The 27,239-nt window shown below is 34.3% G+C and overlaps 1 protein-coding gene across 1 annotated transcript in view; it reads left to right on the top strand.

Annotated features, from left to right (window-relative positions):
- The window catches only part of PolE1 (DNA polymerase epsilon catalytic subunit 1), a 323,060-nt gene that overhangs the window by 120,337 nt on the left and 175,484 nt on the right, over positions 1-27,239 (top strand). The window contains exons 10-11 of the mRNA XM_072529917.1: positions 14,750-15,017; positions 24,191-24,364. Of these exons, the coding sequence (XP_072386018.1) occupies positions 14,750-15,017; positions 24,191-24,364 (442 nt within the window). The remainder of the gene's footprint in view (positions 1-14,749; positions 15,018-24,190; positions 24,365-27,239) is intronic.

Below are 27,239 nucleotides of genomic sequence, written 5' to 3'. Positions count from 1 at the left end.
ATACCGTCATCCTGTATATAATTTTGTTTGCTAACTATCATATATTTAGTTTTCTTAACGTTGAGTTTTAATCCATACTGATCACAACTCATACTGATCACAAGGATTTTACTTATTAATGACATAATCCTCATCCCCTTGTTATTTCAGTCAATTCTGAACCCAAACATACGTGTATATGCATAAACCTGAGCCTAAGAGATGTTGCCAGTTTTAAGTAAAATGGGATTCCTTATGGAAATGTTCGTATGTGTTTGCTTGAGAGTCAGAAGCAGTATATTTTTACTTTCCCTTAATTGTACATATCCTAAAATATGTAAACAATACGCCCTATCTACCGATTATTTTAACAGAGAAGGCTTCATATTAATATCATAAATAAACCATACGTTCCAGTTCATAAATGTCAAAAATATGAGCTTATATTAACGGCGATTTATATTTAAAAAAAGAATAAACCAGGAAAGTATTGCATTAATTTATTATCAAAAGTAGGTACATTGGTACATTAACTCTACTATATATTATAGCTTAGGTAATATGAATTTAATTTGCATACAAACATAAGAATAATGTGATACATATCAGATCAAAACTAAAACAAGAAAGTCTTTCAAAACAGTGAAAAAAAAATTAAAAACCAACTAAAAAATATTAGAAAATGGGTGTTTAATATTTAAGTTTTCCTGTATACATATTATAAACTACAGCTTTGATGCATGTCCATTTTCTTTCTTTAATTACCTCGGGATATTCTTCAATAAGGTGTTGCACTTCTACCGCAATGGAAGGCTTTCTTTTTTAATGTCGGAAAAGTATTCTGCGATAACTCTTTTTTATTGTTTTGTCCATGATCGTCTTCTATCAATAAATATTTTCTTTTTTAAATTGCCCATTTTTTTGAGGTTCTTTATTATTATCTATGTTAGCTGAAGTAGATGGAATCTCGCAATCGACGTTTAGATTATCATTAGGATCCAAGATATTTTCCATTTCTTCCTCTTCCTCATCAGAGAGAGGAGCTAAGTTAATGTTAATTTCGTCTAATGTTTTACCTTTGTATTTTTCTGCTCCGCCTTCCATCATTAAAAGTAAAAGTTTAGAAATTTTAGCCGTTTGATAAACTTTGACAAACGATAATAATTGCAATGCATTTGTAATGTGTGTCATTTGTAATGAATTTGCTTAATTGTTCCATATCATTATTGGAAAATTGAAGAAGTTGGATAATGGTGGCCAAATGCTTTTGAAGTTTTGTTGCTGTTATACTCGCAGGTCTCTCCAACTGACATTTCTTGGCATATTTATGAATAATTTTAGTTCCATCAACAAATGTTCCACTCTTCCAGTGGTGTGAAATACAAAGTCACTTTCAAATGCAAAGTTATTACTACAGTGCAAAATTAAACCAAAATACATTTTCATTGATGGTGACAACAATGTGGGAACCCCTCTTCCACGCTTACCTCTTATAACTAAATGACTGTAAATTTTTATTAAAACTTTTTCAGCTTCAGGAAAATATTTTTCAAATTCGTTATCATTTTCACCCAGTAAATTAATAGATTTAAACGCTTGGACCTTTAGCTGAGCCACCTCTGCTGGTCGCCGTCTGTAAGAATGACGTTCGCATACAGTGTGTCTGTTCAGAAGAATGACTTGCGCATACAGTGTGTCTTTTACTGAATTATAGGTCTTAAAATCATATTCACTTGATTTCAATTTGTGAAATGATTCTTCTGCAGATGTTTGCAAAAAAATATTAAGTTTCTTGAGGTCGTTAGTAAGCGGCAAAAGTTCTTCCTTGTTTTAAGTTCTTTTCTCTCATCGCTTGTGTTTTCAATCTGAACAAGATTAATATATGCTAAGTCGCAACATTTTTTCATAAGTGTTCCATTTAATTTATGGCCAACGTTGGTGACTCATAAATATCTGTTTCTGGGTTATATTTTGCTATTTTATTAACTCCAGAAATTATTAGTTGAAAATGCTTTGGGTGAAGAATATCTATAAGTTTCTTAATATCAGGATTCTGTAGTCTTGCAAAGTCTAAGAGTTTTGCGAGTCTTCGTATATTTTGTCTTACCAAATGAATATTGCCTTTACTCTGACGGCCTTTTATGTACGAATATGCGTACTGGCAAAATGCGGGATCTTTTTTAGCAATAAGATTTATGTCGTCTGCACGCATTCTAAAGAAAATTTTTGATTTTAATAATAAATCATCATGTTTAAGAAGATGGTGTAGTTAGAAGCAAAGTAGTTTGTCCGTCGCTATTTTTCTCATCATAATTAGACGGACAAATTTTGGTATGCCTAAATATTTTTTTTTTCTTATAGTAACCCTAACAATACTTGTACGGCAGATACTGATCTGCACTTATCGACTTAAGTTTTGGCCTCTTAACATGACTTAATGCGGCATCTGTCCGATTTCTGATAAAATTTCCCTTTTTCCTTAAGTTTCATAAAGCCAATCATCTCTCTTTTAAATGAACCTTATGACATAATATTTTAACTACGTCAATTTCTTCTAAGTGCCATTTAGAAATATGTCTAGCAACATCGGAAACATTCTTTTCGCAATAGAAGCAAAAATCCCTTCGATCTTTGTAATTGTTTCTCAACGTTTTTTCAACAAGTGGCTGAATAAAAAGTAGAATGAATCAAACACGTTAAAAGAAATAGAAAAGATTTAAGTAAAGTAACATTAAAAATAAGAAACATAATTGATTTTAACTTAAGACACGACATCTTGTGACTCAGTTGTCTCGTCCTTTACAACTAGTCAGATAGGCTTTTTTAATACATGTAGCTGAGTTTGGTTTGTTTGATTGGCCACAAAATACCGTCTGACGAGACGTAAATGACAAAAGAACCTTACCACAGTATGTCATTTCTAATAAATTAAAATCAATTCTGCTTCTTTCCTTACGTTATATGCTTTCTCACAGATTGTTATTTTAAGAAATATTGGAGTTTAGGGGAATGTAAAGTATCAAATTGTTTTGGATGCCATATACTGCTTATATGGTAATTTAATTGAGTCCTTACCTTCTCTTCTGGAGCAAGAGATGATATCATTTGAGCTACAGTACTGCTGCTTGTGTGTTGCTCCTTTTCACTCTCCTTCTCCATTTGATTTTCACTTTTTTGTTTATTATCAAAATTTAAGAGTTTCCGTATTATTAGGGATTCGTCCTTCTCGCGTTTCTCTCTTTCAATCGGTTCTTTAAATAAAATTGAAGAAACATTCCTGTTCTCCGCTCTATCAATCACTTCTTCAAGTATTAACGAATCGTTCTCACACTGTTTGCTGTCACAGATTTGTGGATGGCTCTTTCTTAGTGGCATTTTTAAATTTGAAAACTGCAAGAAAGAGTCAAAGTTTAACCAAATTTAAGATCAATTAAACAAAAAAGTACCTACCCATTTTTTAACTCAGCCGGGCTGATGGCATATAATTAGGATATTTTATGAAATCGTCGTCATCCTCTATAAATTCGTTTTGGGATGTGTTAGACGAGTTATTAATTTTTTTTTGTCTGTAGAAACACAGCATCATTATTTTCCGCATCGGAATCACATTCGTCGGATAAAAAATCCATATTTATTTCTTGATCTGGGTATGTTATTAGATTTGTATTTTCTTGAGATATCCGCACTTTCATCATATCGAATATAAGAAATCAGCTTAAAATTTTTTGTCAATTAATAATTTACAGCTAAACTATTGTTGTGAATTTATTAATTGTTATGTCTTTAATTTATAATGTCTTTATCAAAAGGTTCTTATCTAAATTTATTAAAAAGCACAATAACTGATATTAATTTATTTATCACTAAATATACATAATTTATTAAAAGGCGAGCGTAACAATCAATATCGCGAGCGCGAATCTTCTTTATTAACTGTTTTCAAAATAAAAGTTCCCTCATATTTATACGAAAACAGCTGCTCTAGAACTCCATGGATGTTGACCTCAATTGACCTGGTTTCGCCTCGAATGGACAGGCCTAATTCCGGAAGATTCGAATGGAACCAGTTTTTTATTACTTGGGAGTTTATGCCAGCTGGTCGAAAGGTCTCGCATAATCTAAAACATATTAGTGAATAAAAACATGTTTACAGGTTAATACTATGACTCATATTTTAACGTAACATTGCCCCCTCTCAAAAGATGGTTCCTCCTGGAACCTTGTCGAGACTAGAACTGGAACGGTATGCTGGTATCGGCAACTGGACCCTCTTTTACAACTTCCAGTTGTATAAAAATGACAAGGGACGGTTTTCTCTCCGCACCAGTAACTATGCGGATTGCAACAGACTAACACCTGGACTTCGGTGTCTTTAAAGATCTCCTCCACCATATTTCGGAAAACCTCCAATCTAATTGGCGGCACTCTTGGCAACTTTGGCATGGCTAACTTTTGCACGTCGGACTCTAGTACGTGCTCTCTCAATTGAAGTAAGGCTTCCCATACATCTCGGTAGGTAGGTTGGTCACGGGCAGTGTCTTTTGTTACCAGGTAAAAAAGGTAACGAGATGCATCTTGAAGTTTCAAGGTTCTACCGGGAGCTGGCACTTGGCATTGAAGTTCTGCAACTCGACCAAACTTCCTTCGAAAGACGGATGCCAACCCTGGTGCGTCTTTGATACTGGCCGGGATGGTAAGGGCCAGCGAGTAGTCATCGGGGAGCGCGAGTAGATCTTGCTTTTCTTCAGTGGTAACACCATGTCTCGCTTTACCGGTACCTCCATAGGCACCCATGAATTCCTCAAACGTGAGGTCAGACACGTCTTGGACTTGGTTTACCTCCACCTCTTGATCTACGTCGTGGTCACCTTCGAAAGACGCCAGCCGGTTATTGTGTACTGTCATCGGCTTTCCCCTCGGAATCTTGCTTATTCGGTAGATGACATCGTTGATCTTCTCCATAATTAGGTATGGGCCTTCCCAAAACTGCTGCAATTTGGGAGAACAACCTTTTCGCTTCTTGGGATTATAGAGCCAGACCTTGTCGTTCTTCTTAAAGCAACCCTTTTCGGCTTGTGTATCGTACCGTTTCTTCATTCGGTCGCTAGCGATCTGAAGGTGGGAACGGACCAACTCATGTACATCGTCCATTCTTCTTCGTAATTCGGTCACATAATCTTCACCTGCTACATCTTCTCCAGGTCGACACCCAAATTCTAGATCACAAGGTAGTCGCATTTCGCGTCCGAATAGGACTCTGGCTGGTGTCTGGCCTGTTGATTCGTTAACAGCAGATCTGTAGGCCATTGTGAAGAACGGAAGGTATTGGTCCCAGTCTCGCTGATGATCGGACACCATCTTTGTCAAATACTTGCCGACTGTCCTATTCATCCGTTCTACCATACCATCCGATTGCGGATGATACGCGGTAGTTCTTGTTTTCTTCATGCCTAGTCTATCACATATTCCTTGGAATAGATCGCTTTCGAAGTTCCTACCTTGGTCACTATGTATCTCCAAAGGCACTCCAAATCGGCTGATATATTCTTGGATCAACTTATCTGCAACGGTGGCGGCCTTCTGGTCGGGAAGTGCGTAAATCTCGACCCACTTAGTAAAGTAATCCATTACTACCAACATGTACTTGCCTCCATTTTCACTTTCTGGAAATGGCCCAGCGATGTCCAAAGCTATTCTTTCAAACGGGCTTCCAACATTATATTGTCTCATAGGAGCTCTCCTTTTTCGGTAAGGCCCGTTACTCGTGGCACAAATAGTACATTTCTTACACCAGTCTTTTACATCGTCGGAACTATTCATCCAATAAAACCGTTCCCGAATTCGCTGAAGGGTTTTCTTTACACCAAAATGCCCTCCCGATGGACTGTCGTGTAACTGACGAAGTACTTCGGCTATTCTGCTCTTTGGGATCACCAACTGTCTTCTCTTCTCTGAACCGTCATCATTTTCCAGGACTCGTTTGAGCAAGCCATCTTCGATGATAAATGAGTCCCACTGGGCCCAATACGTCTTAACTACTGAGCATAGGTTTGATATTTCCTGCCAAGGTGGTCGACGGTTTTCCTCTTTCCATTTTCGGATTTTCTGTATAACTGGATCTCTCTCTTGTTCTTCCCTTATCTTAGTAGGCGTACAGTCGTCGTTGACAATCGTCGTTCTTAGCACTGCTGCTTCCTTGGATTCCGTTTTGTTGCAGTGGGAACACTCTGCTGGGCATGGCCTTCTGGAAAGAGAATCAGCGTTTCTATGGCTAACTCCGGCCCGGTGCTCAATCTTAAAATCGTATTCTTGGAGTCGTTCGATCCACCTGGCTATCTGACCCTCTGGATTCTTAAACTGCATCAACCACTTAAGGGCGGCATGGTCGGTTCGGATTAGAAACTTTCTGCCATAGAGGTATTGATAGAAGTGCTCTACTGATTTAACTACTGCTAGAAGTTCTCTTTTCGTGACGCAATAATTCCGCTCAGGTTTTGAAAGAACTTTACTAAAATATCCGAGGACTCGTTCCTGTCCTCCTTGAATCTGAGACAGGACTCCAATTCCCACATTACTTACATATGTATCTAAGATGAACTCTCCTGGCAGTGGATACCCTAAAATTGGTGCTGTTATTAAATGCTTTTTCAAGGTCTCAAATGCATTTTGGCAGTCTGTATCCCAGCGGTAATCTCTTGCTTCCTCTGTGAGTCGCGTTAATGGCTTAGGGATATCTGCAAACTTCTTAATAAACCTCCGGTAGTAAGTACATAGTCCAAGAAAACTTCTCACTTGATGTTTGTCCGTTGGTACTGGTCATTCCTTAATGAAATTAATTTTTCCCTTATCCACGGCCACTCCTTCTTTACTGACTATATGACCCAGATAATTGACTTTACCTTGAAATAGCTGGCACTTCTTGGGGTTTAACATCTATCGGGCAGCTTTAAGTCGATTAACAACGTTTTCTAAATTCCTCAAATGATCTTCGAATGTCTCCCCCAAGACGATTATGTCATCTAAATAAACCAGACATGTTTTCCAAGATAACCCTCTCAACACATTTTCCATAAGCCTCTCAAATGTCGCAGGAGCATTACAGAGTCCAAATGGCATAACGTTGAATTGCCACAATCCAGATCCTGTGGTGAAGGCTGTCTTTTCTTTATCTACTGGGTCCATTTCTACCTGCCAGTATCCAGACTTCAAATCCAAAGTAGAAAACAATTTACTTCCAGCCAATGTGTCCAATGTGTCATCGATCCGAGGCAGAGGATAACTATCTTTCTTGGTAACGTTGTTCAGCAAACGGTAATCCACACAGAACCTCGTCGTTCCGTCTTTCTTCTTAACCAGGACCACCGGAGAGACCCATGGGCTCGTAGAAGGTTCTATCACCCCGTCTTTCTTCATTTCCTGGACAATCGTTTCAGCTTCCTCTCTTTTCGCCTGTGGTAATCGTCGAGCTGTTTGACGAATTGGCTTAGCATTACCAGTATCAATTTTATGCTTAACAACCGTAGTTCTTCCCGTCTTTCCTCCTTTCGGTACGAAAATATCACGATACTGCCGAAGAAATTCCCTTAATTTCCTTTTCTCCATCTGATTTAGAGACTGTCCTGCAACTGCAACCATTTGGTCGAATTTGTCGTTGGAATTATCAGATGTTGTCGCCTGACGGATTATGGATGTCACAGGTACACAAGTTCCTACTTTTGTCTCTTTCTTTATGGTCACTGGGTAGTCGTTGACATTGATAAGTCTCACAGGAATTTCTTTAGCCGAAGTCACCAATTCCTTTCCAATTATGATTCCACGGCCAACCTCATCGTCGTGGTTCCAAGGCTCCATCATAACAGGTCTCCCTTCGTCTACAATTCCCTGTAGTCGTGCTACTATGATCGTTTCGCTTCTCGCAGGCACGACTGTATCTTCTGTAATGGCTGCTTGCACAGTGTTGTCATTATGTGGATGGAGAAATACCTCCTCGTTGCCAACTTTGATTACCTTATTCTTAAAATCCAATTGGAATCCATGCATATTCATTACGTCCATTCCTAATATAACATCCTCTTCGATGTCAGCAACTATAACAGTATGGACAAACTTTTCTGCCCCAATTCCCAATTGTACCTGGATTTCTCCATGAATGTCGGCATTTTCACCTGTAGCGGTCCGAAGTCGTAACCTCGTTGGTAACAGTTTCTTTCGGCTGTTTATAACTGTCGGGCGTATAATGGTTCTGGTCGCTCCGGTATCCACCAACAACGTATGCTTTTTACCATTTATGTCTCCATCTACATATACACTATCTTCACGACATTTCAAAGAAGCTATTAGTATGAGAGGGTCTTTGGAAAAGTTTTGGGTCGAAGCTGTCCCCCTAAGGCTGACCCGTTCTAGTTTTCCTGATGGTGAGTTTCTTGATTTGCGTCGTACCTAGGGTGCTTACAGGAGCTTCGTACGTGTCGTATTTCGCCACAATTCCAGCATCTGATGGTCTTCGTTTTCTTGTATGTCATGCTTTTCATCATATTAACGAGCTGGTCAAGTTTATCTTCATCTCCTTCCTCTTTTACAGTCCTAACTTTACTGTACCCGCCAGAGGCCTGCGTAGCTGACTCGTATTCGAGGGCGGCGGATAGGACATCAACCAGCGTCTTGTGACGAGCTAATCGCAGTGTTCTCTGCATTTCATGATCACGAAGACCATCAATAAACGTTTGAACGGCCAATTTTTCCATCATGTCTTCGGGAGCTGTTGGATAAGCATATCGTACTAATCTGGCAATATCTACCTCATATTCTTGAAGAGCCTCATCTTTCTTCTGTCTACGATTTTTAAGCTGTGACTGATATACACGCTCCAAATGTTCGTGGCCATATCGCATATTTAACCTCTTCTTCAGTTGTTCGAAATCATCGGTCTCCTCTACGGCTATGGTCTGAAGCACATCTAAGGCATCTCCTCGAAGAGCGATAGTCAGGTTTACAGCCTTTTCTTTTTCAGACCATCCATTTGCTCTTGCGGCTGATTCGAACTGTTTCATGTAGTTGTTCCATGATGATTTTCCGTCGAAAGTTGGGACTTTAACATGAATAGAACCTCCACTTCCTTCAAATTTCGGCCGTGTCTCCAACTTAAATTTCGTCTCGTCTTCTTTTATCTCCACTGTAATCGGATTGTTACCTCTCTCTGCTGTCCCTGTTTCTTCCATCTTCCTTTCCATCTCTTTAATCTTTTCTTCGAAGGCCAACTTATCGGCAGCAACTTGGTTTTTTAACGAAGATATTCGATCGTCCAGGGCAGACATCTCAGAAGTGACTTTAGAGATTTCTGAAGAGATGTTAGCAGAAACTTTGCTTTCCAGGGAAGAAATCTCGTTAGAAACTTTGCTTTCTAAAGAAGCGATGTCGCCGGAAACTTTCGAAATATCGCCAGAAACTTTGTTCTCTAATGATGCGATGTCACCAGAAACTTTGGCTACATCACCAGAAACTTTGGCTACATCACCAGAAACTTTGGCTACATCACCAGAAACTTTCGAAACCGACGAGAGGACAGCATCTTCAAATATATAAGTCTCTGGATCTAGTCCTTCTTCTAGCAAAGTGTTCTTTAGTCGTTGGACTAACTCAGCCTTTTTTCCGGTAGAAGCTAATTCTCTGTCTTCAAGATGTCTTCTTAAATTAGTCACTGTCAGCTCATAAATCGTCGTCATTTTCACAATTTACAAATATTCACTTGTATTATTATTATAAGTCTAATTTATGTTCGATCTCACTTTTGCCACCATTTGTTGTGAATTTATTAATTGTTATGTCTTTAATTTATAATGTCTTTATCAAAAGGTTCTTATCTAAATTTATTAAAAAGCACAATAACTGATATTAATTTATTTATCACTAAATATACATAATTTATTAAAAGGCGAGCGTAACAATAAATATCGCGAGCGCGAATCTTCGTTATTAACTGTTTTCAAAATAAAAGTTCCCTCATATTTATACGAAAACAGCTGCTCTAGAACTCCATGGATGTTGACCTCAATTGACCTGGTTTCGCCTCGAATGGACAGGCCTAATTCCGGAAGATTCGAATGGAACCAGTTTTTTATTACTTGGGAGTTTATGCCAGCTGGTCGAAAGGTCTCGTATAATCTAAAACATATTAGTGAATAAAAACATGTTTACAGGTTAAAACTATGACTCATATTTTTACGTAACACTATTTTGAAACCATTCATTTTTGAATAAAAAAGTTATATTTCATTGACCTTCCAAATATTAACTCTTTTCGAGATATTTTAATATTGGTAATTTAGAACATGATTATTATTTTGAATGTCGAAGAAGTGTAACTTTTTTATACAAAAAGATTAGGATTTCTCTGTAAATACAGGAAATTTATTAACAAAAATATGTTTTATTCTTCGAGCTTAATATATTAGAAAAAAGCATTTCAGACCCATTTTTATTAAGTATGTAAAATATTATTTAAACTTGACCAATTTACTTTCGTTAAACGCATATCATCCACAACATAATCACTTACAGATTTTACATTACCCATACGTTGCTCTTTTTCGTCTTTCCCCTTTCCATTTTTCTCTTTTGAACTTTAAAGATCGATTCAAACACATCAGTCACGTCTCGTCACAGTCCCGACGCCGAACCGAACAATCCGTCATACAAAATATTCTTTAATAGAAATATGCCGCCGGCATTCACACTCATCAGTTGACGAACAGTTTCCCAGCAGTCAGGTTTCGACACGTCTATCGCCCGGCCGATTTTATAATCTCAGCGACGAATTTTTTTGTTTTGCCGGGAACATGACGGGCGGTACAAGTGAACAAAATAAAATTTTTGACGAACAATTAATAGAATGTTTGAGAAAATATAATGTTTTATATGATTTGTCGCATGCAAAATACATGGACATTAATTTAAAAAATAATATTTAGCAGGAAAGCAATTTTTTGACATCCTAAAATATTGATGAAATTTTACATCATCATGAAGCAGTTCTTTATACAATGTCACGTATTCTCCTTCGGAAAGCAATTTTTCGACATCCTAAAATATTGATGAAATTTTACATCATCATGAAGCAGTTCTTTATACAGTGTCACGTATTCTCCTTCGGTATCCCTTTTTTTCTATGCGTCATGGATCCACTTCCGTCTTTTTGCTTGGTTTGCTTCCGCTTCTTCTTCTTCCTCGTCCAAACATATAGTAATTATTGCTAATTCTTCATCCGAGAAACTTTCCATCTTTTCAACAGATTGGTCGCCGAAGACTGATGCATTTCGTGTGTGTGCGAATAGACGACCGAATAGTTCTGTGACCAAACGGGACCGGTTCGGCGCCGGGACTGATGTGTTTGAATCGACCTTAAACTTTTAAATCTTTATTTACGTGTATCTGAGAAATTTGATATAAGCTGCTCCCCGAATTTTTCGAGCAATAATCAAAGTGTATTTTTTCTACGTTTTTGTCTAAAAATTATACATTTAATCTGTAAACCCTTTTTCATTCTTTGCTTTTCTGGTTCATTTTACACAGGATGTTTTAAAACTATTTTGAAAAATTTCAGGGGCACGATTGATAGATGAAAAGTCCTCATAAACAGTTCCCCTTTGCGCTATTGTTAACTAATAGAGACAAAGGTTTTAAACTAATTAACCTAAATAACATGTAATAGTGCTAATTTCGTCAAATTCGTCTAAGATACTGACAGTGATAAAATACTAATTTAAAAATATAAACAGGAAGACATCAAGGTCCATTAGTTAGAGATACTTTTCCTTCTAATATAATTCCCCTAGAGGTTTATCGAAGTACTTTTAAAACATCTTGCATAACAGTTAGCAAAAAGAAGATGACGCGATTTCTCTTACTTGGGGTGCCCTATATAAAATGAATTTAAACAGGAACTCAATATTTTAAGATATCGCAGACTACTAAATACATTTCATAAGCCGTCTAAAATTATGTATCACAGAATTCCTCTCTATTAATTACGTTTTTTGTTAAAAAAAAAATAAAAATTGACATTTTTTTAAAACATTGTTTAGAACAAATCCTAAAACCGGATAATATGATCATCCCAAATTGCAAATCAGCTCCTTTCGATCAGAAAATCGCCTATAATAATTTTTAATAAACTCTGACACAGTTATTTTGTAAATATGAATTAAAATCAAGAATAACTATTTTACTTGGACACCCATTGTTAATATTAACTTATATAAATAAGGACAATTCAGCTAGATTTTTAAGCCAAAGTGCTCAAAATGACAATTTAGTTTAATACCTTTTGTATAATTAACCTTTCCCTACATACATATCAACCATCAGTTTACAACGTCCTTTATAATTACTCATTTTTAAACACACCTTCCTGAACCAAAACAAACGACTGTTGCAACTAAATAATAATATCTTATACCACCTATTGAAAAGAAATCTCTCCTTGGCTAAAAATAGAATTCCCCAATTCTCTAAACAAAAAACGACAAAGCAATGTTGCCACATAGTATGGATCAGGATGGTACTAATTGTGATAATGTATATAAAAATCATGTATATTCGAGACATTGTTTCCAGCGCCAAAGTGGAAAATGGCTAAACTAAAAAATGCAATCCTGAACCACAATACAAACAGGTTTCTCTTGGATTCCAAATGACTAATTTAAAAAAAGATTTAATTTGTAAATTTTAAATTATATATCAGCTATAAAAGAAAACCAATCCTGAACCAATATACAGGTTCAGGATCGTAAACGGTTTGTGTTTAAGTTTTACTATCGAAGGCTCAGGATTATACTAAAAACAATATATATATATATATATATATATATATATATATATATATATATATATATATATATATATATATATATATATACCAAGTCATCCTAACGCCAAGTATATCCTAACTTTACCACTATATTCATAAAAATAAAATATTGCAAATGTGAACACATGTTCAAAATTTGATTTAATTTTAAATAAAAGAAGAACACGGTTAACAAGATGTAAAGTAGAAAAACTTATGTTTTTAAATGTCAATTTAGACGATTCGCGATTTAATAATAACGTGTAATATAAATGTACGATTTATTATTTGTATTGTTTAGTTTATTTCTCAAGTTATAATAAATATATACTTCATTAGTTTCTTTCACTTCAATAAATATACACATAAACGATAATATCCATTATGTTTGTTTATGTACTCGCTTATTTGAAACTACTGGTAACAATCAACTAGTTACTTGTTTACGAAAAACGATTCAGTTTCGGTAACGATAAAAATGTCAACGGCCCACCTCTAGTTTCTTAGTTATCGCCTGTCGAATACCGGTTCAGCTGTTGCTGAAATGGTATTGCTGTTGCAACGCGACGTTGCCAAATAATTGTGTATGAAGGTTTTTTATTGTTGGCGTTATAATGCAGTTTATTATTTTTACTGGAAATCAGGCACAATGTGACTTTAAAATAAGCTTATTTTGATGTTTAGATTTTTAATTCTTAAGTCGTACTTAAAATACGAAACATTAATAATAAATTTTATTTATATAAAACGATTTCCGAAGTGGAAATCAAAATGTTAAATAACACTTATTGTAAAGTAAAATTGTGGCATATTCCCAATAAAAAACAGTAAGCTGCCATTTAAATCCATTTCGCCCAAATTTTATTTTTATTGTATTGTTCAAATGCTAAAAAGACAACACGTCAAATAAAACCAATAAGTTTGGCAACGTTGAATTTCCCCTTTTTTATTATTTCCACTCATGTATTTTCGACGATATTTAAAGGGCGGACCTAATATACCTCTCTCTTTTTAAATAGGTGTTTTTCACTCCATCTCACGTAAGGTCCATACCGACCATAAACTTTTACCTATACTGTATATATAGCTGAGCCGTTGTGTTCTATCTGACGAAGAATAATTTTGTCTTTATTTCCGTCGTCTTCTCACCCTGGCTCAGTAATCATGTATCCCTAAACAGAACTAGTACTGGAGAAGCAGTGTCTTAAAGACATCAACCTTAGGCGATGATCTTGACGCTCTGATATTTTTCTTGGCGCCATGACCGATAAAATCTTAACACAATATCTAAACTGTGAACTCTATTCGCAATTTTCGGAAAACAAAGTACGGCTTCTCTTACGCCAACAATCCGCCCCCTATTTGCACGTCGTCGTAATCTAGTCATTGTAAATGATTTTCAAAAAAACCAAGAATTGCACACTGCTAAATTTTGATCGATACTACTTTAAAGTTAAAATTTGTAGTGGTTAGCCAATCTAGAAAAAAATATGGTTAAAAAAACGAAAACCTACACGGATATGGTTGAAATTTTAATAATTTATTGTTTTTGCGGAGATAAGCCTGTAAACCAAATTTTATCAAAATAAAATAATTTAAATGTGTATTCGGATTTCTGTGTCATTTAGTTTATATATACTGAATCTCATCAGTTTTTATGTCTCTATTACAGTTTTAGCTATACTAACTAATCCCCAGACAAACAAACAGGCAGAGGGACAGCACAATAGGAAAGGAACGATTTTTTTTTATTAATTTCGATCCATTATTTTGATGTTTCGACTTCTAGTTTGGAAATCGTGAATAAAAAATTTAAATTTATTTCCAAAAATATAATCATAAAAAAAATTCTTTTAAAATGAAATATTTTACAGCGTGTATTCTTGTTTTTTATAGTTACACCTTATATGACTATTTTTCTTTTAGTGCCTGCTTCTAAAAACGAATATCACAGAATCCAACAACAATTAGAAACTGAGAAATTTCCCCCTTTAGTTCCTGGTGGACCTCCAAGGGCTTTTCATCAACTATCCAGATTAGATCAAGCGGATTATGAAAAAAAGAGGTTAACTGTTTATTGTAGAAAAGTATACAAGAAGTTAAAATGTACTAGAGTTGAGGAAAGAACTACTACTATATGCCAAAAAGAAAACTCATTTTATGTCGATACTGTGAGAGCTTTTAGAGATAGAAGGTATGCTACTTCTACAAATTCATTGAAGATGAATATAAATAGTAATAAATCTGTTCAAATTTTTAAATTTAAATTATTTATTTGTATTAATTATTAAGAAAATAAGAATCACAAAATATTCTCCAGTAACTTCTTTGGAACATATAGGCCATACATATCAATACTCAAAAATAGATTTTTTGTATAAAAAAGATTGGACAAAATGTACCTGTTTATGTAGAACTTATTGAAAATAGCTGGTTTAATATTTAACAATAATAAATAATTGAATAGACTGTATATGTAATTGAAAATAAGAAAACGCTTGGCGTAAGTTTAAGTAAGTGATAAAGCAAGGCACTTACATTTGTGGAAAGGTGAATTAATTGTTGCTAGGGCAGCATCTCAACTCGGTGGCATTGTTCACGTGTAGGTGTTATCATCCCGACTTCTGGTTATCTACTGATCATTCTATATGGATAGGGGTAAAACCCCGTACTTCGAGATCCTTGTTAAAGGGTGGCCTCGAAGTGATTTTGAGCGTGTTTCGAAGAAATGGACGTGTCATTACAAAATTAAGGTTTTGTATTGTGTATGCAATGCTCTTTTGAAAGGTAATAATTTAGATAAATAGTTCAAGAAATTTGAGATTTTAAGAGATTTGGCTTAAGCCAAATCTCTTTTCAAAATCAAAGAGAAAGCTTAAGCTTTTAATTCCTGAGAGGAATTTAAAATTGAAGGTATAGTTAAAATGGTTCATTTATTAGTTCAGAATCACATTATGCTACTACAAAAGACTTTGATAAAACAATTTGATTCAACTTTTTAATCACAGTATACCTTAGGTGAGTTTACTAGATGGTTTCTACTATTCATAGTAACGTAGAAGAAACTTCAAATAATTAAGAAACATTGAAGGCATTTCGTAGTTTTATAGAAATTATGAAACATAAGCAAAATATGTTTAACAACTTGAGTCAATCCTACAGACAACTGTCATCAGTGTGCGTATGTGGTGCTTTCGTGTATGTGTGTCTGGTTTCATGTCTGAGAGCCTCTTTTATATATGTTAAGGGCAAACCCCGAAATTGGGTAAAACTTCTTGATTTATCCGGTTCATTCTAGATATATTCAATGGAAATGTAGTAAAACAGACCATTTTAAACTTTGGTATAAATATCACAACTGACGTTTAAATTTTGTTTGCTTTCTTTTCTTTATTAAGAATCTACCACAGAATTATTCTCCAAAAAAATATAACTAAGCATTGAGAGCTTTATATAACAGCATCTAACTTTATCCGGGTCATTCTAATATCCGATATTCGCGTCTTAACCGTAACATATACACTGTTCCGCAAAATTAACCGGACACGTGAAATTCCAAAGTTTTCTCCTTTTAGTTTTGTTGAATTTCCCTGAATAATTAACTATCTTTATCAAAATATAAGTTGAATTAATCCATTCGTTTTTTAAAATTTGTCAATTTTAGTGGATGAAAAGAAAGTTTTTGTTAAGGTGCTCTCGATAAATCGAATATTTACTTATAAAATAATGCTTGTTAAATTTATTGTATTCCTTATTGATCTATTGTTGGCTGCTTTTTCGGAAAAGAAGTGTTTCAATAACAAAGAATAAATGACATTGAGGCCAGATCAAATAGTGCAAGCTATTGCTCTGTATAATGATCGGCATTCCATTCGGAACATCAAAGAATTTCTTAGCATTCCGTGAAGTAGAACATCCGATGCTTTACAAGGATTTCAAGAAACTGGTTCTTACTCAAAAAGATCTTGACAGCGAAGACCAAGGGCAACAAACGCTGTTACTGCTACAGCTTTGACTTGGAGACTGGAGGATGTTAATAGTACCATAATTTCGCATCATATCGTACGCAGCAAAAAGCGAACAAAATTTATCATCTTATGTATAGTTCGTTGCAAGATATTTCGGATTTAATCTTCTAGGTATAGTTGTATACAGGGTCGGCAATCCCACAAAGTAAAAGAAAAATACATATAAGTAATACTTATTAAAATATATATTTAACATAGTTAAAAAATACAAAAAAAAAATAATTTTAAACTTAACTATCGTCTAAATTTAAATCGGTATCACTATCCTCGCTATCGTTTAAATCTATAACTACTCTATTTATATTTTCGAACTGTAAGTATTTTTCTTCTAGTTTTTTGACATGCTCTATACATTTTTTGCATCTGCTCTAATATTATTACATTCGGTCTTAATTAAATCTATAACAGTCGAAAATGATTTAGGAGAATTATTATTTTTCCTCACATTACTTTTTAATTGAGACCACAACAATTCTATTGGATTCAGTACACAATAGTAAGGAGGTAATCTTAATACCTTATGGCCATAATTCTCAGCTAGTCTGTCGATAACATATTTTTTTTTCACATTTAACTAATTTTAATAGTTCTACAAGTTGTTTTTTGTGTAAGAATCCATAAAATATATTTCATGTTTTGATAAAATTCTTGAATTTCAGCTTTGTTTGAATTAGTGTTTTGAATTTTACTCTTTAGTCTACAATGATACGGAGCATTATTCAAAATAATAACGCTATTTCTTTTTAATTTAGATAGTAATTGCTGCTCAAACCACTTTTCAAACAAAGTACTGTCCATATCTTGATGATAATCTAAGCTACAATCACTTACACTCTTAGCAGAGAGTAATAAAGCATCTTCTACCCATCCTGATTTTCTCTCATAATATAAAATACAAATTCTCTTCCCTCTAGAGGGAGTAACATTGGTGACGCAATTTTTACTACCATCGGTCCAACATTTTTTAACTATATCGTGGGTGTCGAACCAAGTTTCATCCAAATGATACTTGATTAATGAAGTTCTTCTCTTCACTCCTAGAAGACCTTAGACTCTCCAAATAATCGAACCTCCACTTTATTAAACGACTGGATTCCATAATTGCCTGCAGTTTATTCAGTGTTTTAAACATAAAACCATTAGATTTTAAAAACCTCCAAAAAGTAGTTTTAGGCCACTCGGGGATTATTTTTTTTTTTTTTTTCTTAATTCACTCAAAAGTTTATTTAAAGTTGGTAAGTTAAGTTATTCACTGAATACATATGATATATTGTTTCCCATATAGCTGATAAATGAAAATTCGGTAATACTCGATGGGCACCAGAATCCTTTCTTTTTTTTTTCGTAACACTGGAACGTCTTTAATAAGTTCGTACACAGTGGATCGTGGCACTTGTGTCAAAAAAACCGCCTTTTTGATCGCTTCTCATTTAACCATCGTCAAAAGAAGACCTAAGAAAAAATTTTATTAAAAATTCTTTATAAAAGGTATATAATTTAAAAAACCCAACCGGGCTATATCACAAAACGTTTTCGGAATCCATATTCCATCATCAGTGCACTAGATGGGTTTACATGTATTGAGCCACTCAATATGTGGGTAAAAACCCGTTAAAGATTGTGTTTTTAAATTTAGTTTACATTATATGGTGGTGACTAGTAGGATGTTAAAGTTACCAGTGGATTTGGTAACATGGCGACGTATGACTCCACGTGAAGTTGCTGGTCCTGAGACGATGTGTCTACGAGGACTTGAGGACTTGATGAAAGCAAGTTGCTTTCGCGGAAATGTATGTGGGGCGAGAATTCGCCACACGTGGTCTCGAGTGTTTTCACTTTCTTCAAATCTGAATTTATCAGTTTAGACGAAAGTTTTTCCATTCTTGCTATTACTCAGTGGGAACTTTAATTCCCCTATTATCATATTTTGTCTAGATTCTTCGAAGCATCACTTTCTAGTTGGGATTGTCTCTCTAGGAATTTGTAAAGTGCAATTAGCCCTAAGTACGTCTGATATCTGATAACTGTTTATTATTAAATTAAATTACCTGTTTATTTGGTGAGTTTCTGAATGTGACTGTCTTCTGTCTTTGATTTTTAATTTGTTGAATTGGTACTAAACAAAGTATATAGACAATAAAAATTTAAAAAAAATGGTAATATTAATGAGATACATAGAATCCTTACGCTTAAAAGTGAACCAAACTACTGGGGCGGGAAGTCGCCCCACCTGGTACTGGTGTTTTTAAAATTCACCCGGTATTAGTAGGGTTATCTAAAGAGTATTTTTAACGAGTACTTACCGTTGTAAACGTTAAGCACGATTTGCTTTGCATCGTTTGTGAGATGAATATAACCAGAGCGGTTTTCAGGTTCAGAGTCGTCTTCACATCCTGAAATAGTGACAGAGGACATCGTCACTAATCATTTCTATATCACTCATATTTATAGTTATTACACTGACTTCTGTTCTAAATGAACGACAAAAGAAAAATGAAGTTCTTTTCAAATAAACTTTCTTCTCACGGAAGCCCATTTAGTGATAATTTGATATTGAGTAACCATTATTCTTTTACCTGAATAAAATTCCAAGAAATTTTCTAATCTCTTATAAACACTGGCTTTACGTACCTAGAAATTTGTAATTCTGAATTCCAAGTACAAATGCAATTAACTGATTAAATTTAAATAGGTACACAAAATTATGCTTACAATTTTATTTACCAATCGTTAACAACTCAAAATTGAGATACGTACCTGGCTACACCTACTTTGTATCATTTAGTAAAGTACCTTTAAACTTTGGATAGAATTTAAAATTAACCTAATGTAACGAAAAACTAAGGGTGACTATTCGTTACAGCATTAAGGAAGTACAAAGTGACGTTACCAGTGCCGGACTCGGACAGAATAGGTTGATTAAAATTATTGAGTTGGTAAAATTAGTGATTAAAATTTGGTTGATTTGTTGCGCGTGATTAAAATGCATTCTAGGTTTTGGACGCGTTTTATAGCTTTTTATTTTATTTTTCAATACGTCCGAAAATTTTGACAAACACTTTGACATTTAGCAAATCCGTACGACACTGCGATTTTACAGTATTACAATGTAAAAATGAAGGTGTAAACTATTCAGTGACCGAAGCTGTACCTACTACAGGCCCTTTATTGGACACAGCTTATCGAAGATAACGCTTGGAATTTGACAGTATTACCTTTAACTTATTCTGTTTCCTCCTTCATATATATTTGTTGCAATAATCTAATTAGTTGATTAGTGGCATTACATTGCTCCTGAATAGAAAGCATTCCAACTGTTCGTTGATGGGCTAATTTCAGGTTATCAATGTATCAGAACATATGAGAAGAGGCGGTCACTTTTGAAAAAGAAGAAAATCGATTACAGACGAATCGACGAATTCATGTGATGTAAAATATAAAAGACAACTCTTCTGTTTTAATTCCACGTTATATTCGAGATATGTATCGGGCAAGGAGAATCACCAGTTATGTTCAGTAGTGCGAAGGAACTCAGGACTCACCCACCAAGCAGGAGTATTTAACAAATTCTTAAGGAAAAGTCAACGGGTCCGTGGTTAGCACTATTTAACGAAGAAGAAATATATCGTCAATGTTTTCATGCAGCCCTGTCGAAAATGTAAGAAATTCTTACGAAGGTTTTGCATTTATATGGTTGTGAATTAATCCAATGAAGAACAACAAGGTTTTCCATTTATTTGTTTGTGAATTAATCTAATGGAGAACAACAATCGAATCTGACCATGCGTAAATTCTACTGAGCGGGATAGTAAGAGTTTGCAGTAAATAAGATATTAATTTACTAAGATTTACTGTAATTTTGTACTCTGATGGGGGACTCCTTTGTTCGAGCTAAAAGAAAATAGGGTTTGATGACTCCTGTATTCTAACAAACACGAAGATATGTAACAGCAGATCAACGTAACGAGGGGTCACAGAACCCATGTAGCACATAGAAAACAATTCCATTTATTTAAAGGAATTTAACGAGGTATAGAAAACTTAGACAGTGAAGGCATTTCAATTTTAAATTGTTCCCACTTTGAAGTAATTTCCAAAGGTGAAGTTGCGTTCCAACTCGAGCAGGCGATTGGTTGGTGTTGTTACACAATATTTAATAGTCTCCCATATTTCTTGTGATGTACCCTTACCAATAGAGGACATACTTTTTTGCACTTCTTGGAGATGATCGTCCTTTCTTAGTTCTATCCTCGTTATCTCTCTCCGTTTGTTATGAGCTTTAAGTTTGAGCTTTACTTTAGCTACGAGGAGAGTATGATCTGATCCAAATATCGTCACTGGGTATGATCTGACTGTTTGAATTGATGATCCACAACGAATATTTGTGAAGATGTAGTCAATTTGATTCATAGATCTATCTCCAGGACTTTTCCGAGTATTAAGTCGGCGTACATGATGTTTAAATCGAGTATTCATAATAGAATAGCTATTTGTAATAGCAAACTCGATTAAGCGGTCTCCTCTTTCATTTTTTTGACCTATGCCAAACTTTTCCAGTACATTCTTTAGGTCGTCATTCCGTGTAGTGTTGCCGTCTTTTGTGTTGATGGTAAATATTCCACCTACAAATATCACAAACATTCATTTCTTTTTTACTTCATTTTCTATTGATGACACTGAGCAATTAGATGCAACATTAAAACAGTAATTCTGGACAGTTGAGGAAGTACCAGAATTTAAATCTTGTTCTCCGGAAGACTCCTTTTATGAGAAGTTCTAATACTACTCATAGAAATGCTGAGGACAGGTTAGTAGTAAATCTACCTTTTAAAAACTAAATACATTATTTTGGGGACACAAAACGTTTAGCCTTACAAAGATTTAGTTCTTTATGAATCACTTAAGATTTAATATTCAAACTTCATTAAAAGTTTCATAGATAATAATTATCTAAATCCAATTTATCCATAAAATGATCTTGTAAAATTATTGCTTAAATTCAGTTTTCATAAATATGTCATCACTACAGATATTAACTCTATGTTTACGCAGATTCTCATCGCTCTTGATCAACAAAGGTTTCAAAGAACACTTTGGCGTTTTTCAGAACAGGAATCTATTTCCGAATACGAACTCACTCGGGTTACTTTCTGTGTGTCTAGCTCACTATTTCTTGCAATTCGTACTCTACAAGAGCTAGCACTCGAAGAACCGGACTTATCTGGGGCCTCATCTATACTTCTGAATATCTTTATTGAAACGTGGTGGATTTTAGTTACGAACATAGGCAGGTAATGCTTCGCGATTATTCTCTCTTGCTAATATTCCTTTGGATCATGGTCTCTTTCATTTGACTTTAGATCAATCTTCCTGGGCGGTATTAGGACTTGGATGGAATCCAACAACTGATGATTTCTTTTACAAAATTCTACTTCTTCAACCTTCCTGTAGAAAACGAAATCTCTTAAGCCAAATAGCTCGCAGAGTTCTTGTGGTGTTCTTAATCCTGTCACTTTGATAGTGAAGAATATTATTCAGCGTCTTTGGCTGCTCGATTTAGGGAAAAATAAAGGTAAATATTCCCGTAAAACAAAAATACTGGATAACAGATGGAACCCTTAAAATAATTGGGAATAGAAGAAATCTTTGTCAAAGTGGTGTACATAGTGAAAGGGAAAAAGGCAGTTTAAGAGACCTTAACAATGAAATAAAACGAAGATGCAGGGCTGATAAACAACAATGTTATCACAATATATACAAAGAAATTGAGAACCACAATCAAAACAAATCAGCCAAGAGATCTATTTAGAAAAATACGATACATAACAAGATACTTTAAAGCATCGTTGAAGACCACACAGGAACCCTAAGAACCAACAGAGAAGATATAGCAGACATGGAGATTATATTGACGAGTTCTATATGAAGATGATCAACGCCAGGAACTTGTTCACCAAACTTCTGAAGAAATCAAAGAAGAACCTAACATACTCGAGATTGAGATAAGACTGGCAATCAGTAACCTCAATTACAACAAACCATCAGGTCCAGATATCATAACAGCAGAAATGCTCAAACTATTAAACTGAACTATTAAAGTGTTTGACACATTCTCAAACGAATTCCATCCAGAACAAGGTGTCAGACAAGGATGTATACTGTCTCCACACTTATTTAATGTATATGGAGAGCATATTATGAGAAGAGCGCTTGAATGATGGGAAAAGGGCATCTCAATAAATGGCCGCAAAATAAACAACCCACGTTTTGCAGACGATACGGCTCTTCTTGCAAATAGTCAAGAAGAGTTAACTCATCTTATACGACTGGTTGAAAACGAAAGTCAAATATTTGGTCTGCAGTTAAACATATCAAAGACAAAGATCATGATAGTGGATAGACTACATAACAATCATCCACACATAACTACGATTGACCGGTTTGAGGTTGTGAGCTCATATTTATATCTGGGATCATTGATCACAAACACATGGTCACTACAGGAAGAAATAGAACGTAGATGTGATCTAGCAAAAGTCGCCGTACTAAAGATAGCCAAAATATGGAAGGAGTCTCAAATTTCACGAACTCTAAAAATGAGGTTGATCAACTGCTTAATATTCCCAATACTGACATAAGGATGTGAATTTTGGACCCTACGATAAGCGAAACGAAGAAAGATAGATGCCACTGAAATGTTCTGTAGGAGAAGAATGTTACGAATTCCGCGGACCGACCACAGGACAAATATTTCAATTTTAAATGAGCTAAAAGTCAGCAAACGGCTGTCCAGCAAAGTGCATCTTCAACAATTAAAATACTTTGGACATGTTATGAGAGCGGACACAGAATACATGGAAAGGCCTCCAACAAGATGGATCGATCAAATTACAAGCATATGCAAAAGACCTATGCATGAAGTTAAAAGAAATGACCAGAGACAGAGATCTTTGGAGAAGGACAATTCACGACATCACGATAACCACTACACTCCCTCCGGGGGATCAGGTTTAGAGATAGATTTCCCGTCAAAACATAACCGAAACTTGTTGCTGAGCTGAAGGCAAATTATTCTGTGGAGGGGCGTAACAACGAGATATTCACCTAATGGTCGCCAAAGATTGTGGAAAAGTTCTGGAGAACTCTGTGCTCAATGCTGCTTCTCTCCTAAAGCACAGATTTTCGATATCATCATAACTTAGTTTTTAATTTATATTTAAATTTTATAGTAAATAACTCATATGAGTAAAGATGCAAATTTTAGGAAATAAAATGTCATATATCTTAAAATGCTTTCTGCAGCTTAAAGACTTATCAAGTGTAATTTTTTATTTTTCAGATATGAATATAAAGGTTTGTCAAAAAAGGCAAAACAATCTGTGTCCGATGCTGTTAAAGGTGGTGATGCATCAGAAATTAAATCTGCCAAAAATCGAGAAGTTTTGTATGACTCACTGCAACTGGCACATAAATGCATCCTTAACTCGTTTTATGGCTACGTAATGAGAAGAGGGTAAGATTTTATTTCAAAAATTGAAACAATTTTCAGTTTTAAAAATAACAACTAAATAGTATCAGAATGTGAAATATTAAACCTTCGTGTATATTTTTATTATTTAATTATGACTATACTGGTAGCAACTGACATTTTAATGTTGTTTGCATACATTAAATAAAAATTTTAGGATTCTACTATACGATTTATAGACTTATCTAAACAAAGAAGCGATCGAACTTAATTTTAACAGTTATAAAAAGAGATGAAAACGAGCCAAAAAAGTCAGAATATCACTTAACAAATTAACTGAAATTTACCGTTTAACCGTTTAACATTTGCTATTTTGAGAAATAATTGTTCTGTAATTCTTTTAAAAACTTTCAAAGGTTTTCGTATACACCACCGATGTGGTGCATTAACGTAATATCCCTTTTAAACGTTCTTTACTTAAAACCGTTTAAAAATGTTCTTCCTCTTTATAAACAATTCTGCTTGTTCATTGGTGGATTCATACCTCTATGGAAGGTTGTTACTCCATCTTTTGTGCAGTCGTTCTATACTTCTTCTACCAATTGGTGAGGTATCTCTTGCTATTTTGACCACGGGGTCTCAACCATTCTGCTTAGGTGGTTATTTCATTCTTTTTTTCTGTTTAGTGTCCATTTGTTTATACATTGTATGTTACATTATCTTGTAATGTCTTCTCTCCTCTTTCGATCTCTCAGCGTATTTCCTATAATTCTTTTCAGTACACTTATCTATGTCGTTTCTTGTAGTCTTTGTATTGTTGTTTATAAATTCTTGACTCTCAGTCAAGAATTTCAAAAATCTCAGTGTTAGTATGCCGGTTTCGCCATATAGTGTTAATAAGGAATTCTGGCAGTCTGTTTGCTTTTTGTACTTAATCTGTCACTTCTTTGTCCAGGTCTCCATAGCTGGACAGTGTAATTCACAGGTATTTTATTTCCATTATTTGTTTAATACTGATACCATCAATTTCTATTTTACATCTGACTGGTTCTTAGCTGATTACTATTGTTCTAGTTTTCTAAGTTGAGATTGTCATATTAAATTCTTTTGCTTTTATGTTAAATCTGTGAACTAGCCATTGCATACTATCTTCATTTTTGGCTATCAATATTGCGTCGTTTGCAACAGAGCATGTTTATTTCTTTGTTTTCCATTTTGTATCCACTTTCTTTGTTGAAATAATTAAATTGAAGAGTATAGGGCTCAATGAGTCCACCGTCATATTCCGCTGCCTATGTCTATCTAATATGTCTACCTAAAAATGTTTTAGCGGTTAAATATTTAAAACTATATTTTTAGCATAGTAAGTGATAATAACTGCGACTTGAAAACGGTGCTAGAATACTTTTTGAACAACATTCAACCCTGAAAAGACTGAAGGTGGAAAAAAAGTGCAAGTATTTTTAAATCGGTAAAAAATAGTTTTAAAATAACACCGGTAAAGGTTACCCCACAAATAAAAAATATTATTAATTTTGTATTTAATGCTAGTCACTTACTAAATTTAACTTTAGTCAAGGTTAAAAAATATATAAAATTCTAAAATATTTTTGTAGATTTACTTTAGGAGGTATGTCATAATGTTAAAATTCCTAAAATATCCTTTTTAGGTAAAGATATCGTCACTATTTGAAAACAAATCTTCAACTTATAATTATGTACGTGAACTGTAAACTTTTTATTTAAATGATATCTAATTAAAATTTCCAAAGAAAGCAGTTAATTTTTTATAACTGTACTTAAATGAATCCATGTCATAACTTACTTGGTAACCTGTCTAAAATTTGGTATTGTTTAATAATTTTTGAACTTAGGCACAAAATAACTACTACGTTAAATAATTAACTATCCAAAAAGCTTTATTTTAAGCAAACGTTCATTATCCATACTGCCGTAATTTTTAAATTAACTGTACTTAAAGATAACATTTCAATTAAAAAATGTAAACTAGGGATTTTATTGTTATTACCATAACAAGTTGTCATTTTGGTAGTGAGAAATTAGTTTGCAAAACATTGAAAACGAGTTTTGTGGTTATGCCAATTGTCTATGGTGTTATGCCTTAGACAAGCAAAGAGAGTCATCTTTCCTTGTCTAAGGGTTATGTAGGCTAGTAACCGTGGAAATACGAATCACGTAGTTTTGTTTAGCAAAGCGGCACCTCCCAGTAAAAATTTTGGCATCGTTTGACTTTTAATCATGATTGTATAACGTAAGTGTCTCAACAATACAATTTTACCATTTTTATCCTTGACATTATATAATCGTGGTTGAAAGTTTTAAGGTCCAAAATGTCTCGAAATGTTTACTGTGGGATTATAAATGTTTTTACATAGTTAGATTACATATATGCTCTAGCATGTCACGTAGAGCTTATCTAAAAACAATTCCAGTTTTATTCACTATTTGACAAATTTAATTTTTATAGACAAAACAATATTATGTAATCATCGATTAATTTTTGTCAGTACATTTAAATATTTTCGTAAGTGAAAAAAAATATTGAAATTTATAATAAATAAAAATGATATGAAAATGTGAAATTTTCTGCCCCTATTGACATTCGATATGAAAAAAAAGTTATTGTAGTGACGCTGTTTTTCAACCGACTTATATATTTTAGATTTCTTAGAAATACAGGTCTTGTAAATAAATAGTAATTTAATCTTAATTCACTTAAGAATTAGCATAATCCCTGTTTTGATTATTATTTACTTGTGTTTCAACAATTGCAAATTTCTTTATCAGTTTGAAATAATATTTTTGAGCAGGTAACGAATTACGAATTGTCGTCTGAACGGTGTCTAAATACAATAAGTTTTAAAATATTTCCAAATGAATCAACATTTTGTATCCATTA

The sequence above is a fragment of the Diabrotica undecimpunctata genome, chromosome 4, assembly GCF_040954645.1.
Source record: "Diabrotica undecimpunctata isolate CICGRU chromosome 4, icDiaUnde3, whole genome shotgun sequence".
Lineage (NCBI taxonomy): Eukaryota > Metazoa > Arthropoda > Insecta > Coleoptera > Chrysomelidae > Diabrotica > Diabrotica undecimpunctata.
The sequence above is the reverse complement of the archived record's forward strand: the minus strand, read 5'-3'. Positions and strand labels throughout refer to the sequence as shown.